The sequence below is a fragment of the Stigmatopora nigra genome, chromosome 5 (assembly GCF_051989575.1).
Source record: "Stigmatopora nigra isolate UIUO_SnigA chromosome 5, RoL_Snig_1.1, whole genome shotgun sequence".
In the NCBI taxonomy this organism is placed as follows: Eukaryota; Metazoa; Chordata; class Actinopteri; order Syngnathiformes; family Syngnathidae; genus Stigmatopora; species Stigmatopora nigra.
Window position 1 is genome coordinate 2,936,556 of NC_135512.1, and position 16,836 is coordinate 2,953,391.

The following is a 16,836-nucleotide window of genomic DNA, read 5'->3' on the forward strand; positions in this document are numbered from 1 at the left end:
ATTTCATATTACATAACTAAGTTTATAAATGCCCAAAAAAGACCAAAAAAAGAGTTATAAAAACTTTCCAGAAGAAGGATTGAACCTTGTGCATAGTGTGTAAACTAATGTATATTATTATTGTTATTATTAAGTGAAGGTTCATAGGATATAATTATAAAATGATTGTTAGTTTCTGTAAATGACAGAGAATTAACGCCATATAAGTAGAAGTCTTAAAAGATCATATGATGGTAGGTTCAAGCACCCTGGTAAACCTCGGGACTGTTTCTTCAGTAGAATTCCTCACATTCTCCAAAGAATTGAAATACCTGAGAGCTTTGCGAATATTTTTTTTTTTTTTGCATGCAATGTCAACATGTACATACTTTGTACTTTAACTTTTTTGCATTAAAAATCAATAATGTTCAACCAAATATTTATTTCAGGTGTCAATGTTTTAATGTAGTTGCAGTAAATGCAGAAAGTGGGATTAATTTAATTAGGAATTGACTTTTGAAGACACTATTATTGAATAAAGTGGTGTCAAAGTGGCGGTCCGGGGGCCAAATCTGGCCCACCGCATCATATTGTATGGTCCGGGAAAGTCAATCATGAGTGCTGAATTTCTGTTTTAGGATCAATTTAAAATGAAGAGTATAGATGTATATGAAATTTGCTGATTTTCCCCCTTTTAAATCAATAATTGTCATTTTTTAATCATTTTTTTCTGTTTTTAGTTCAAAAATTATCATTTTGCAAAATTGAAAAATAGCTAAAATAACCATTGTTTTAGATCTATAAGAAAAAATAAATTTTAGCTGTGTCTTTTTTTTCTAGTTGTGTTGGGGTGGTCATTTTTTTTCTACCAGAACAGCTAACTGCTAACAGCTAATCTCCTAACACTACAAGACTCGGCTGCTGTTTCTGCTACTCAAGTTTCATCGTTGTGCTCACTGACACTCAGCAGCTGCTTTTTGAGATTAAAAAAAACTCCTGCTGCTGTTTCTCAAAAGCAAACAGTTTAAGAAAAACATATTTAAAAAAAAACATCCATTTCAAATCTGAGCCCTGAGATTTTACAAAACAATTTTTAAACTAAAAACAGAAAAAATGATTAAAACATGACAATTATTGATTTAAAAGGGCAAAAATCTGTAAATTTAATAAACATCTATACTCTTCATTTTAATTTGATCCTAAAACAGAAAATCAACACTCATGATTTACTTTCCCGGGCCACACAAAATGATGCTGCGGGCCAGATTTGGCCCCAGGGCCGCCACTTTGACACCCATGTTCTAAAATATGATCTAATTATCATATTAGAGCACTCAAACCACGCCCCCCTTGTACCTCAAGGCCCCAACTGATCCTATACGTACATGTGTGTTTTGGGGGTGTACATTTGTTTGTTCACTGAGTAACTGGTCCTTAATTACTCCGAGGCAGGCTCGCCACTAATCGGACCCCCCGTGATTATTCCCCAACTTCCCCCCCCCCGCCCCAGGATCGCAACAATCCCCCTTGGCGAGTACGTTTAGACGACAGTAACCGTCATTCTTTTGTTGGCCTGTACACTCACTGTACACTTATTTTCTCAGCCGAGGCAGGTGGTCTGCTCAGTGAGGTCATACTGTCTGAAACATAAGGAGGGTTATGGGGGGCCTGGGTGGGAGGTCATCCTCATGGTCAGCCTCCAGACTAAAAACAACATGCTGGCTTTAGTGGCTTTCTATTTCAGTTGTTGGCGCTTCGGTTTTTGTTTTAAATAAATAATTGGGCGCATTGAATTTATTTCCAAAGATATTCTTATGAATCTCAGCTCGGGTCGATATTTTTTAGAAGGTATTGTCAAAATAGGAGGAATTAAGTCGTCAGACTCCTAGCTCTGGGGTCGTGGGTTCAAATCCAGGGTCAGTCCACCTGTGTGGGGCAAGTTTGAGCCGCTTATCCTGTATTTACTTTTATACACTTTTGTACCTATTTTTTGTTTATGTGACCACTTGTTTCATGTTGACTACTTATCTATGTTGACTATTTATATATATTGACAACTTATTTATTTATTTTTTGTTGATTATTTATCTTTTTTGTTGTTGTTGCTATTTGCGCACTTCCCTACGTGTTGTTGACTACTTACTATGTGGTCACTTATGTATTTATCACTTATTTATTTGTCTGTTTTTTTATTTGTCCACTTAGTGATGTAGATTTAAATCTCATTATACTTTTAGTATTGACAATAAAAGTATTCAATTCAATTCACATTAGTTGGAGAAACTGTATTGCCATCTTGTGGGATATTTATGCCTCAGCATCTAAGGACTCTTAAAACTACAATTCCCAGCTGTCAATTTCATCCCGGATGTGATCCACACGCAACTTCCGTTGCTGTCAAGGGCACTGGGATCTCCCGTTAGCTAAACTCTCTGTGCTATACCCGCACGTGTGTATACAAGCGGTATTTTCACTAGTTAAATATTATATAAATCGTCTTTCAGCATGGACGGGTTCGGTTCTGACTTCTCGGCAGGCGGAGCAGGTGGTAAAATGGACACTGGAACGATAATGGAGCAGGTTAAAGTCCAAATTGCGGTGGCGAACGCTCAAGAGCTCCTGCAGGTAAAAGCAATGAGAGTAGCAATGTGAACCTAATGTCTAAAAACGTTCAAAAATCTTTTTTTAAATGTATTTTTTCTTATCCTTCAAAGTTATTTACTTGCATTTTATTTAAAAATATTAGCGTAGATAATTTTGAATTTCCATACATGTATTTAAATATATTAGCTCCTTTCAGTTCATTATTCAAACTACCTTAACTGCAATTGGCTGTAATAATACAAATGCATAAGATACAAATAATTTAATATGTCATATTGTTTCTGCTTTTTTTGTAGAGAATGACAGACAAATGCTTTAAAAAGTGCATAGGAAAACCTGGAAGTACATTGGACAACTCCGAGCAGGTATATTCTCTTAGCCAAAAGATTATTAAAGAAAAAAATCATTAATATATCTAACCATTGTATTTACATTTTTTCAATTTATTTTTAATTATTAACCTGTTCTTGTTTTGTTTACCTTACAGAAATGCATCGCCATGTGCATGGACCGATATATGGACGCCTGGAATACTGTTTCGCGAACATATAATTCCAGATTACAGAAAGAACGAGCTCGGATGTAAATTTCCATCTCTCCCTACTTATGATATCTATTTTTTTCTTCCTTTCTGCATAGGCACAACATTTTATTTTCATTTTTCTACCCACAATACCTCTTGTAGGACTGCAACCATCATTGTGTGAACTATATTTAGTAATAGAAATGAGTAAATAAGATTTTATTGAAGAAAAAAATGCTTGTGCCTAAAAATCATTGCATCTCTAGCTCTTGTTAACAATATTTGGGGGCGGAGCTTGTATAAATGATTGATATGCGATATATGTAACTGTACCGCAAGTTACCTTGCTGTTGACGTCCATATTGTATTAAACTGATCTTTTATGTATTCCATAGTGTAAATAAAACACTTTTTGATTTCCTTAAATAAATAGGAATCAGAACAGAATACAGATGTCATATTTAAACATTCTTTTATCTGGTGTATTCATTTTTGAGACTGTACACAACCTCAAATGATATTTTCCTGCCTTTTAATCTCATTAAATATCTTATATAATGTAATTATTATATTAGCTGTTCAATTTATCCCCAAAAAATTACATTTTAATTGTTGCATTAAACATTTAGAGGTGATTATGTGCCTGTCCAGAATGATGTCATCGTAATCTCGCTACATAATTAATAGCTAATTTGACAGAAAGCCATAAACAATTCATATTTTAAAACATTATTGCTTAAAAGCCAATCACAGAATTTAAAAATCAAAATACATTAAAACCGCTGCCTTTTTTTTAGTCATTTCACCGCCTTTAAAGTCTAAAAAGGCTTTAAAATTCCTTTGTCAATGTTGCTATGCTAATGCTAATCAATGAGGGTATGCGTGCAGAAAATTAATGGAAAAAAAATATACCGTACTGACATGACGTTTCTATTCGTGCAGATTTCAGTTCACGGAGTCATGTGCACCCATCAAAAGAGCCTCATATGGCTCATGAGCCACAGGTTTTGTGACATAATTACATAAAGATTGTTGTAAAGAGCATCCCGTGATTTCACCAAGCCACATAAATACTGAAGGTAATGAAAATGAATGAGATGGGAGATATAAAGCTACTGAATAGAGAATGCCAGCAGGTCCACTTTATGTGCTCGGGGGGTGCTTTACCTGAGCCTGATTGGCATCAGAAGGGCAGGTATGAGGATATCCAATTGCGTACAGAAGTCACACGAGTGTAAATCCCCGGAAAACCTACTCGACCACATCCGTGTCCCCAGCTGGTTACCCCGGCGATGAACCATAGACCAGAACCCTCACGACAGGTTAGTGGACCCCCAGAATCCCCCTGGAAACATTTTAAGATTTCTATAACTTAAATAATCAACATTAAATCTGGGTATAAATGTTTAATTCAAATATGCTGATAAATTAAGTTATATCATGATGAATGGAATTAATTGCGCACGTTAAAAAAGTCTTAAAAAATTTGACAAGCCTGTTTTTTAATCAATTTGATTATTTAAACAAAAACAAGCATATATTAAATGCATTTTTTTTAAAGAATATCAGGACCTTAAAAATCAAAAACTTAATCTTATATCACATATATGTTCGTGCTTTCATTTTGCGTCTTGTTTATCCTCGCTAAGGTCGCAGGGGGTGCTGGAGCCTATCCAAGCCAACTTCTGGCAATAGGCGGGCAACAGCCTGAATTAGCGGCCAGCCAATCACAGGGCACAATGAAATAAACAACTATTCACCATCACACTTGTATTTAAGGCCAATTTATAGTGTTTAACCAGCCTAGCATAAATTATTTAGTGATGTGGGAAGAAAGTGTAGCACAAAAATGGACTTATTTTATCCCCTATTTAACCCATGTAGCCTATTTCATAAGAGAGTTTCATAAGATATCTTACCAAACAAGTGTCCTTGCCCCCTTGCATGTATCCAGCACACATCATGTGAGGTGTCAAGTTTTCTCCATACGACTCCTGGCAGTCGGTCTGTTTAATTGTGCTCACCGGGGCTTTTTGCAACATGCTTGTGAGGGAACCTTCAAAAAAAAAGACAGTTTTTGCATGATTTCAGTAATATTTCAAAATAACATACATTTACTCTTGAATATACAATCATACCTCTACTTACGAATGGCTCTAGGTATGAACGTTTCAGGTTACAAACATTTTTATATGAAAATGTATGACTCGAGGTACAAAAAAAATATATTTCAGTGGTGCAGGTTACATTCATATACTTTGTTTTATTTTAAGACATTAATAAATCCTTTCTTTTATGATTTTCTCTCATTTTGTGTGTTTCCTCACATCTTTCATACATAATTGTCACTTTGACGAATTTTAAAGGGTTTAGTTGGTAGTTGTATGAGGAATGTGGAACAAATTAAGATAATTTACATATAAAGTACACCTCTACTTACAAAATTTTTCCAAGTTACGAAAAAAAACAATTGATTTTGTAAGTAGAGGTACGACTGTATTGGTTACAATTATTTTGTGTATAATAATTTAATTTGGTCTCTTTTAAAAAAAAAACTAAAAACTTGAGTCTTGAAAATGTGGTCGTCTTATATTCGGAACAATACGATACATATTTTCTTATTAGGAAGGGGAGTCTCTCATACCTCCTTCCCTCATGGATCCCCATCCTGAAATGTAGCACTCGGCACCCTCCCAGAAATTGTGCGCTGGCGAAGGAAGACACACGGGTTGTATGGTGTCTGACACGGGAGCCGGAATAAGCAGCTCCAGAAGAGCCACATCGTAGTCCATGCTAGTGCCGTTGAAATCCGGGTGAATGAGGACCCTCTCAATGGGAATAACCATGGTTCCTAGTCTGGAGCGTAGTACAGAGCCCAGGCTTACCGCCCAGTGGCTGGGACTGGCATCGCTGTGATTGGAGGAAAGTCACAAATACATTAATCTATTGTCCAAAACTGTATCAGGTCTTAGAGGACTTAGTGTGTGGTAAAATCGACCAACTAACATTGAAATGTAGGTAAAATGGACATTTGGGTTGTGTTTTGGTTGACAATTTGGTCAAAACAGGCAAGACAAAAAAAACATTGACTGAATTTGGGTAAATTACCCTAACCCAAAAACAATAGAGATAAACTCCAGGTAATTATAGCATAATTACCCACCTTTTGAAGCAGTGTGCCGCAGTTAATAACCATTTACGATGAACAAGAGTGGCGCCACAATGGTGGACTCTTTGGTACTGAAGACTTCCAATCCAAGGCCACTCCCCCCTGTGAGCTGCCACGCCTCCCACAATTCTACTGGAGCCAAGTGCAGGACGTTCACCACAGTCTGGGGAAGAAAAATAAAGAATGTTTTCCAACAATTGAGTTTTAAACTGCTCTTCAAAAATGTCAACTGACTGCAGTTTTTTTCATCAGCCTGGTTGGGGCAGTCCGGTATCCCGTCACATTCTGGATTGAATTTGCTGATGCATGAAGTCGGACTGCATTTAAAGTTTTCGCTGCAATCGAGGCCTAAAAAGAATAAAAGGAGAGTTTATTTCAGGTCAAATTTATGGAAAATCTAATATTTCATTTATTCTGGAGAACACCTGAAAGTTTTAGAGCAGGTTGGACATCCAAAGCTAAAGTCCTGGGCGTGTTTGGAGAACTGGCAGATGGAGCTAAGGCCGACGCCCCCTGGTTATGTTTGGGGTGATAGTAGGTCGAGCCGGGGTCTGCCTGGCTAAGAATCCAGCTTCGGAGCTCGGTGACTCGAGAGTAAACACCGGGTCGGTAAATTTGGGCACAGCCAATACCCCAACTGACCACGCCGGCTAAGAAGAATCTTCCTGGGGCCCCTTCGCAGACCAAAGGACCCCCGGAATCACCCTGGAAATACAGCACAAAAAGTCTCAAATTATTTTTAGTATAATTAGATTAGATTACTTTATTCATCCCGTATTTGGGAAATTTCATTGTCACTGTAGCAATAGGGTGAGAATACAGACACAGAAATTTTAGACATAAATAAATAGCTAATAAACAAGTTAAAATAAATAAATAAATATATAAATAAAGGAAAAAATAAGATTTGAGACTTAAAGATTCACCATCAACAAATACTCATGGCCTGCGATTGGCTGGTCACCAGTTCAGGCGTGACCGGACGTTTGGTCACCGTACATTTGGTAGCCCGGACGTTTGGTCGCCCGGGTGAATATAATTTTGAGAGCTGGTTTCAACAGTAGATATTTATATATTAAACTCTCTCATGTATAGAATATTTGAGAGCTGGTTTCAAAAGTAAACTCTGATATGTTGTCAAACGTCCGGGCGACCAAACGTCCGGGCGACCAAACGTCCGGGCGACCAAACGTCCGGGCGACCAAACATCCGGGCGACCAAATGTCCGAGTACCCAATTCAGGGTGTCTGTAACTTACAAGAAAACACAGAAAATGAATGAATAAATATGTGGAAGGACCACTGACCTGGCATGAGTCCACTTTGCCTTGCAGGAATCCTGCACACATCATGTTGGACGTGATTTCTCCTCTAAACACGGGTAGTTTATTGCACACCTTGGAGTCGATGATTTTGACCACGGCTTTTTGCAGGGTGGGGGGTGTCTTAGCTGGAAGACAATTTTGTCGTTGACTTTTAGAACAGGGCTCAGGCACCCCTCTTGCCAAGATAAGTTTGGTATGGAAAATAAATGAATGAATTCCAATTCATGCATTCATTGGGTAACTGCAAAATCTTTTGTAATTCGGTCAAATTTAAGTATGTCATTGTGGATTGATAAATACTAATTTTCTTTTATTTTGAAACAATTTTTGGTGGAAAACTGTCATAAAAAGACGGAGATGAGTGGTGATAATATGAATGAGTGAAGGAAATTATCAATAGAAGCGGTGGACACCCAACATGGGGCAGATATTTTGTCAATGCTGTTTGTATTTTAGCCAATCAAATGCTAGTATTCCAAAATGAGAAATCTATAATAACCTGTGTTCGAGTCTATTATTTTTTTATGTGTTTGGGTATAGATGACATTGTTTTTTGTGTCAACATGAATTTCAAAATGCTGTCTTAATATCAAACGTCTTGCAGATGAAGGTCATTTCTAAGTGTTGTTTATCGTATGAAATGTGCCGTTTGTTGTTTTTCCCGCGACGCAGGTCTAAACTTACGACTAAACTGGTGCAGAGACCCCCATCCGGACACCACGCACTTCTGGCCGGGAGTGAAGACGTGAGACGGGGCGGGTAGACAAGCTGGTTGGACGAAGGGTCCGAAGGCCAGTGGGCTATCCAGCTCTAGCATGGCTACGTCGTAGTCAGTGGTGGTGGGGTTGTAGTCGGGGGAAACTATCAGCGTTTTGATGTTCACCAATTTGGACTCGGACTCTTCCCCGCTCACCAGACTAGCCCCCACCAGGGCTGTCCATTCTTTTGGGTTATTGGCGCTAGAAATTGGAAATAAATCAAAATGAGTGCATTTATATTTGATTTTTAAGCCCTTGAAGTACTGCATATTTGCTAAGAGAAAATGGACAACTGTATGTATATCAAAAACTGCGGTAAATACAGTGTTCCCTCGCTACTTTGCGGTTCAGCTACCGCGGACTCAGAGCTTCGCGGATTTTTTTGGGGAAAAAAAAATATTACATTAAAACAACATATTTTTAAAGTTTTTTTTTTGTTATAACATGAATTTCACTCTTTCTACCAGTATTCTATATGGTGTAGTGTATACAGGGGGGTAAAAAATGTTAGAAAAAATAAAATAAAAAATGTAAAAAAATTTTTTTTTAAAAATTAAAAATATTAAAAAAATAACAATTTTTTCAAAAATTAAATTCAAATTAAGCATTTTTGAAGGGGAATCCCTACTTCGCGGAAATTCACTTATGGTCCCCATTCACCGCGATAACCGAGGGAACACTGTACATTCATTTTCTGAACCAAGTCAGTCAGGATAGACGTTTTCAATTGTGGCGATCACTTTTTGAATGAAAAATGTATCCCAGTCACCTACATTTCAAAGCAATGGGCCGCACTGACGAGCCACCGTTCGTTAATGATGGACGCGCCACAATGGTGTTGTCCATGTAGCCTGAGGCTAACCTGCCATGGCAACTCTCCTTGTCGGGCATCTTCGCCACCCACGATGCGATTCCCTGTGACGCTACGCATGCCACAAGCTAGAGAATAAAGAAATAAAAAAATAAATAAAATAAATCAACAAAAAACCGACCCAAAAAGAACATTTTTTTGAGATATTTTACCGCAATGTTTTTCATCAGATCCATCCGCGCAGTCTGTTACAAAATCACACTCGGGGTTTAACTTCGTTATGCATTCTCCATTGTCACATGTGAAGGCCTTCTGGGGACAAGCGTCTGCAGATGAGGGTGAAAAAACAAGATTTAAAATGGACACGCTAATTAGATAAGATAATCTATATTGTACATATCGTATTTTCTGGATTATAAGTAGCAGTTTTTAAAAAATAGTTTGGTCAGGCTTACCAGAAATGTGTAATTAATTCATTCATTTTCTGAACTGCTTTATCAGGATCCCGGGGGGTGCTGGAGCCTATCCCATGTAATTTAATTATTTTTTAAAAAGCATTTTTTGTGAAGAAACAAAATATATATATATAAATTTTAGCCTTTTGATGCCACAATTCTTATTTTATTCTTTTATTTATTTATTTATTTTACTTTAAATGGCTTTCAAAATGACATATCTGTTCTACGTTATGGATTTTATTTAATAAAAAAAAAAAAAATCACCCAAAAAAATTTCCTCATATCGCATCTCATCTGAATCACTGGCCAGCCAATCACAGGCCACAATGAAACAAAACACAACCAATCATATCTAGTGGCAATTTAGAGCGTTTAACCAGCCTACCCTGGCTATACCTAAGATCTCGGAGTGCACCGTAGTACCCTTAAAAAACCCACACAATCCTGGGGTAAACACACAAACTCCACATAATGAGGACCTGGGATCAAACCCTCGACCCCAGAACAGCGATTTCAAGCGTCTAACCACTCGCCACCTAGTCCAATTTTGGTTCCAGAAAAACTCCTGAGTGGTCACTTACCCCCATCCAGCACATCATCTCCAATAATGTAGAAGGACTTCCCACTGGCACCTGAAAGTAAAAGTATTATATCCATGTGAAATGTGTCCAGGAAATAACCCCGCCTCCCCACAAAAAAAAAATTGACAGCTGAGGCCCATTTCTGGGAGCAAACAGATAACTATTGTTTCCTACCCAGTAAGACGATAGCATTGATGTGTCCAAACTCTGGGACCTGGAGTGGATTTCCTTGCATAGCTGAGGCAAGACCAGCCCTTAGCAGGTCCTGAACGAAGTGTTCCGTATACTGCTGGATTTTGGAAACCGTAAAGACCAGATGGAATGTTGCCATCACGTCACCGTTTATATCTCTAAGAAAACAAACCATAAAGTCCCCATTTGGATCTCTGTACTTCCTAAAAAATGTTTAAACTTCATGGATGAACTTACCCAAAAGCTATAATGTTACAGTCCACATAGTGATTGGATATAGATGAAGATGTGAAGATGTTTTTAATCTGTGGATAGAAAGATGAAGGATTTGTTGACAAAATTCCAATACATCAATAAGGGCTGGCTCTATAGGTGAATGTGTAGTTCCCTTATTTAAAAAAAAGTGCATTCAGCAAAAGCACCTTCATATCTGGCATTCAATAGGAATTAATATACATCTCTGAACCTCTTGGCCAATCATATTAAGGCATGGTGTCAAAGTAGCGGCCCGGGGGCCAAATCTGGCCCGTCGTCTCATACTGTGTGGCCCGGGAAAGTAAATAATGAGTGCCGACTTTCTGTTTTACGATCAAATTAAAATGAAAACTATAGATGTATATTATATTTCCTGATTTTCCTCCTTTTAAATCAATAATTGCATTTTTCCTCCATATTTTTTTGGTGTTTTTAGTTCAAAAAACATTTTGTAAAATCTAAAAATACTTTCTATTTCCCACTTTAATATGGAACATAACGATTAAAAGAGAGATTTCCTTTACTAAGAAAAAAAACTCAAATAAACATTTATTTTAGATCTATAAAAAACAGAATATCCAGAACTTTTGATCCAGTTCTATTAATCAATTTATAAAAAAAAATATCTTCAACCTACACAAGGCACTAAAGATAGAAATTAACCCTAACCCCTCAACCACAATCTTCCATATTTAGATATCTTCATTGATATGTGTTGTCCCTTTTTACATAAACTTCAAACTTCTAAGGAATGTAATCATTACCTTTGAATTTAATACAGATGTCAGAACTATGGAGAAACCTGAGGTAGAATCCTGGAGTGATGTGTTGTACTTGAGACCCTTCAGCTCTACCGTCTCCATGAAGTAGTGCTCTTCCTGCATCAGGTACGCTACAAACACAAACAACACAAATATGTTAAACAACACAGCAAAAACCACACACTTAGATTTAATGTCAGTATTGTTGGAACATCTTACCAATTAGCAGTCCAACGAAGACTCCAAACGCGAGGAAGAAGAGGAGGCAAAATATGAGGGCACCCCTGTTGCAAGTCGGGGTGGAGGGAGCAGGGGAGGGTCCTGCCATCTCCATGTTGGATTCACAAACTGGACTAGTCACATGGCAGGTGAAATCCAAACCTAGCATATTGGCCCGAGTATAAGACGACCCCGATTATAAGACGATCCCTTTCTTTTTCAAGACTAAAGTTTGATCACCAAACGTAGTTTTTATACAGAAAATAATCACAATGCATTTGAAATAAATGATTTTAACAATATATTGGAGATAAAAAGCAGGTTATTTTGCCTCATTCATCTCATTTTATTAACCCTAAATTGCCTTAGTGTCCAATCAGCTTAACATAGATGTCTTTGGAATGTGGGAGGAAACTGGAGTACCCGGAGAAAACCCACACAGGCTTTTGATCCAGTTCTCTTAATCTGATTTTGAAAAAAATATCTAAATATTACATGTAAAATAGTCCGGCCCACATTAAAAATCAAGTTAACACGCATACTTTAGTAGTTTTTGTATATTTAAATGGATTAAGATTACAAATTGGATGAGAAAAATTGAACAACCTCTGCTTTAAACGCCCAAACTAAAAAAAACACAATATTTCAGTCTTAACATCACACAAAAAATACATATTCCATACCTCAAGAAAAAAAACTATTTCATGTCTGGATAACTAAAGAAAAATATTCTATATAGTAGTGTATAATAATACTAGATACAAAAATGAATTGACATTTAATGTCATCAATAGAATAGACTGTACTGTCTTACTGAGCATTTTGAATTGGACATACCACCATTCAAGAGTTTATAACTTGGTTAAAAAAAGACACTCACCTGACTAGATGAAAAATACAATTGCATCACATGTATAAAATATGAAAGTCAAAAAATATCCTCACCTACATGTTCATGGCATTTGAGTCTGGCACATTAAGACGACTGAACATGGAAAAGAAGACTGCGAAAGCCACTATTTGTTCCACCTGAGTAAGGAGGCGTGCCCACAGGTAACTCACCTTTTCCATTTATTTTGGAAAGCGATGCTTCATCCTAAATCTCCTTTTACGCCCTTGTAGGGGTTTAAAAGTATGTTTTGTATCAAGTCACACCCTGCCTTATCTGCAGAAAAAAACCTTATGTAAACGACTATCGGTTAACTTAAAGCTGGGCTGAAGAGCTTCGTTGTTCTTGGATGCTAAGCTTCACCTATACGCTCAATGGACACGCTAAACTGGGGAAAAAGGGGGAGGAGCTTAGAAGGTTGGAATTTTTTTTTCCGGATCAAAACAAATGGAAAACTCCACAGAGTCTAAACTTATTTATTCTGACTATAATATATATTTATTATGTTGACTACTTATTTATCATCATTTTTTGATTATTTAGCTGTTTATTGTCATTTGTGCACTTCCCTCATGTTGTGAACTCCTCATTTATTCAATTAATTGTTATTTTTTTATTTGTATATATATATATATATATATATATATATATATATATATATATATATATATATATATATATATATATATATATATATATATATATATATATATATATATATATATATATATATATATATATATATATATATATATATATATATATATATATAAATATATATATATATATATATATATATATATATATATATATATATATATTTATATTTATATTTATATATATATATTTATATTTATATATATATATATATATATATATATATATATATATATATATATATATATATATATATATATATATATATATATATATATATATATATATATATATATATATATATATATATATATATATATATATATATATATATATATATAAATATAAATATATATATATATATATATAAATATATATATATATATATATATATAATATATATATATATATATATATATATATATATATATATATATATATATATATATATATATATATATATATATATATATATATATATTAACTCCTCATTTATTCAATTAATTGTTATTTTTTTATTTGTATATATATATATATATATATATATATATATATATATATATATATATATATATATATATATATATATATATATATATATATATATATATATATATATATATATATATATATATATATATATATATATATATATATATATATATATATATATATATATATATATATTTATATTTATATTTATATATATATATTTATATTTATATTAATATATATATATATATATATATATATATATATATATATATATATATATATATATATATATATATATATATATATATATATATATATATATATATATATATATATATATATATATATATATATATAAATATAAATATATATATATATAATATATATATATATATATATATATATATATATATATATATATATATATATATATATATATATATATATATATATATATATATATATATATATATATATATATATATATATATATATATATATATATATATATATATATATATATATATATATATATATATAAATATATATATAATATATATATATATATATAAACATATTAAAACATTTTTAAAAAATTATAAATGTATATATTTATACACATTTATTTTTCATTTTTGACCTAGGTAAATAAACTCAGTTAAATAAACAATATGTTTGAAAAGGAGGATGGATGGAGTTAAAGCTGATGGAAGGCTTTACCAACCAAACAAGGTGTTTCCTAATATAGTGTAATGTTTATGTATGGGGGCAGCAACAAATATTTACTTTACTTAATACATTTCTTCATAAATTGGTTTTCTATTGGCTATCGCTTAACAAAACCTCAAGATTTACTGTCTCAAGAGAAATTAAAATATTATATCAGGTTTAATGGAGCTTTTAAAGTGTGTTATATAATTAAAATTTAACATATTTACCTTTCAAGTGAAAATTTTATCATTTGAATCGAATGTCAAATAATTTTAAAAAGCATTTCAAACTATTTCATGAACTTGTGTAGATTAAATATTTTCTAATTCGGCATTTGTTGGAAACAAAACCAAATCAAAATTAGAAAATAGACATTTTTAACATAATTGTATAAATAATGAAAATCTACCCAAAAATTACCGAAATAGGCTTTTAAAATTTGAATTTTACGAAAGTTTGTAGGCTACAAAATAAGACATAAGTGCATGACCAACACAAAGTACAAAACTGAAAAATATTTTATTTTTTTTTAACCATAAACAAAATGGCCGAGGTTTGACTCATTCCATCCGAACAAAAGACTTCCTTAACTTCAACTTAAATACACCTCGCAAAGTGAAGTGCTGGGAAATTATTATAATTATCTTAGTAGATTAAACGATAAAACAAAACTGGAGAGATACATTGATTTTAAAACAATCATAACAAAAAAAAGTTGTTGTTTTTTCAAAAATGTGCGTGTACATTTGAATGAATGGTGTTGTGTTACCCATCCTGCTGTTGTATGAAAGGATTTGGAATAGCTTCCATCCCATCTTGGGGACAAATAAGCACCACAGATGTCCCCCTGCAGACCACCAACCCCAATTGCCTTGTGTCCTCTGTCAGCTTGAGCTGATCATCTGGATCTAAAAACAAAATTGTATTGTTTTTAACCAATATTTTTCCTTCTTTGTCCTCAGCAAATCACCAAACAATAAATGTGGGGTTCAAATCGCATCAAGTAAATGATTATCTGGTCTCAATTGTCAATGAATCAATATCGGGATTGCCATCGAATATATGTGCACTTTTTAATATACACTTTTATGATTCACATTGTTTCTAGTGGTAAAAACATATGTGAAAGTGCCCGTATGTACTGTAATACGCATCTTAGTTATGTCACTCCCCCTAGAGGATAAATAAGGAACTGCCATTCTGTCCATCGAGAGAACACATTGAAAATAGAGCTTTATTTATAAAATTAGAACCCTTACCACGCATATACTCGATAGTCCCGTCAAGTACAAGATTCAATAGTGGATCGAAACCTTTCAGGACTCCGCTGGCTGAAAGCAAAAATATATTAATAATACATTGAGGTATATTAATCGCTAGTTTGTGAATGATACCCACCTTCTCGTCCTCCTTGAAATTTAACTCGAATCGGCTTGTCGATGTATTTGGACAAGTCAAAAATACTCTCCTTCTTCTTCTTTTCTTTATCCTAAAAAGTATATTGTTGTCCTGTCGTTTAATAGCGTTTAAAAGTGAAGCAGAAATACCACATTGATAGCTTAGCTTAACTACAATCGGTATATGAATAATCCGCCTGTAAAATATCATTGACACCCATATAAACACTCAAAGCACATCTCTAATGAAAGACGAAATAGAAAAAATATCAATTTAAGGAGAAACGCCGATATAAAGCATGATACGAAAGTTGAATGGAAACACAAACGGCGAACGGCGTGAACCTACCGCCATGGTGGTTTGTCAAGCCGGAAATGAACCTTTGAACTCTGTGACGTTCGCCAATCAAATTGCTTGGCTCAGCAAATGGGCGGGGCTTACTATTTGTTTGACTGCCTCGTTTTGTAGTACTCAAGCCAAGGAGAAATACACGAGTTTTGCAATTTCATAACTAGATCAACGGTAAGTTTTATCTTTTATTAGTTTTACCCATTTTTTTTGCCTTTGTTATGTTCAAATCCTCCAAAGCAGAAAAGGAATACACAGCGTTTTGACCCTTGAGGTCAGGGCCAAACTAATTGTATCAAGAGAGCTCCTTTTTCTGGGAAAAATAAACATATCTTAACATTCTCAATCTGATTTTTTTTCCCAGATTGTATCATGAAATCATCATGGAAGGCCAGGCTTCCCTCTCCAAGCAACTTTGTCCAGGTTCTCCAAGAAGGCCTTGTGAAATGAGACATTTAACCTTCAGTTATGATGCTTCATACCAATTATACAGGTAAATTAAACAAATTAAACATGGTATTTTGCAGTTATATCCATTAGATATTCCATAAGTATTCCCAGAGAGCATACCGTTTAAAATTATACTTTACTTGCCGTATTTATTCGAGTATAACACGCAAAATTTCGTACCAATAAACAAATCCCAGTGAAAATCTGCCCTCTGCTGGTCAAAATGTCCCCCACCCCTGCATCCATTATAATGG

At 34.1% G+C, this 16,836-nt stretch overlaps 3 protein-coding genes across 4 annotated transcripts in view; 1 reads left to right on the top strand and 2 right to left on the bottom strand.

The window, feature by feature from the left end:
* Positions 1–2,376: 2,376 nt before the first annotated feature.
* timm13 (translocase of inner mitochondrial membrane 13 homolog (yeast)) lies at positions 2,377–3,559 on the top strand. Its single transcript, XM_077717225.1, has 3 exons — positions 2,377–2,604; positions 2,880–2,948; positions 3,071–3,559. Exons 1-3 carry the CDS (start codon positions 2,485–2,487, stop codon positions 3,167–3,169), a joined length of 288 nt encoding a protein of 95 aa, XP_077573351.1. The 5' UTR covers positions 2,377–2,484; the 3' UTR covers positions 3,170–3,559.
* A 706-nt stretch (positions 3,560–4,265) lies between these two features.
* On the bottom strand, positions 4,266–12,683 carry tmprss9 (transmembrane serine protease 9). Its single transcript, XM_077717349.1, has 16 exons — positions 12,580–12,683; positions 11,635–11,796; positions 11,419–11,546; positions 10,637–10,704; positions 10,382–10,557; positions 10,208–10,258; positions 9,381–9,494; positions 9,131–9,296; positions 8,284–8,558; positions 7,582–7,724; positions 6,701–6,980; positions 6,510–6,623; positions 6,270–6,438; positions 5,751–6,016; positions 5,026–5,162; positions 4,266–4,451 (listed from the first exon to the last, which is right to left on the bottom strand). The coding sequence occupies exons 2-16, from the start codon at positions 11,747–11,749 to the stop codon at positions 4,290–4,292; spliced, it is 2,364 nt and encodes a 787-aa protein (XP_077573475.1). The 5' UTR covers positions 11,750–11,796; positions 12,580–12,683; the 3' UTR covers positions 4,266–4,289.
* Positions 12,684–14,886: 2,203 nt separating this feature from the next.
* lsm7 (LSM7 homolog, U6 small nuclear RNA and mRNA degradation associated) overlaps positions 14,887–16,836 on the bottom strand; it is a 233,169-nt gene continuing 231,219 nt past the window's right edge. Inside the window, exons 1-4 of one of the 2 annotated variants that reach the window (XM_077716912.1) lie at positions 16,133–16,181; positions 15,785–15,875; positions 15,646–15,717; positions 14,887–15,294 (exon numbers count right to left, since the gene is read on the bottom strand). In XM_077716912.1, the coding sequence (XP_077573038.1) occupies positions 15,152–15,294; positions 15,646–15,717; positions 15,785–15,875; positions 16,133–16,138 (312 nt within the window). In that variant the 5' untranslated portion in view covers positions 16,139–16,181 and the 3' untranslated portion in view covers positions 14,887–15,151. Of the gene's footprint in view, positions 15,295–15,645; positions 15,718–15,784; positions 15,876–16,132; positions 16,182–16,836 lie in introns of those variants that run through there. The other variant, XM_077716911.1, reaches the window with a different exon arrangement.

What these genes read in the sequence shown, in the direction of transcription:
- timm13 (XM_077717225.1), top strand. Translation starts at nt 2,485, where the DNA reads ATGGACGGGTTCGGTTCTGACTTCTCGGCAGGCGGAGCAGGTGGTAAA. An exon ending in ACGCTCAAGAGCTCCTGCAG is followed by an intron (nt 2,605 to 2,879) that starts GTAAAAGCAATG and finishes CTTTTTTTGTAG; the next exon opens with AGAATGACAGACAAATGCTT. An exon ending in CATTGGACAACTCCGAGCAG is followed by an intron (nt 2,949 to 3,070) that starts GTATATTCTCTT and finishes TTTACCTTACAG; the next exon opens with AAATGCATCGCCATGTGCAT.
- tmprss9 (XM_077717349.1), bottom strand. Translation starts at nt 11,749, where the DNA reads ATGGAGATGGCAGGACCCTCCCCTGCTCCCTCCACCCCGACTTGCAAC. An exon ending in CTTCGTTGGACTGCTAATTG is followed by an intron (nt 11,547 to 11,634) that starts GTAAGATGTTCC and finishes TTGTGTTTGTAG; the next exon opens with CGTACCTGATGCAGGAAGAG. An exon ending in GCGGCCCATTGCTTTGAAAT is followed by an intron (nt 8,559 to 9,130) that starts GTAGGTGACTGG and finishes TCCAATTTCTAG; the next exon opens with CGCCAATAACCCAAAAGAAT.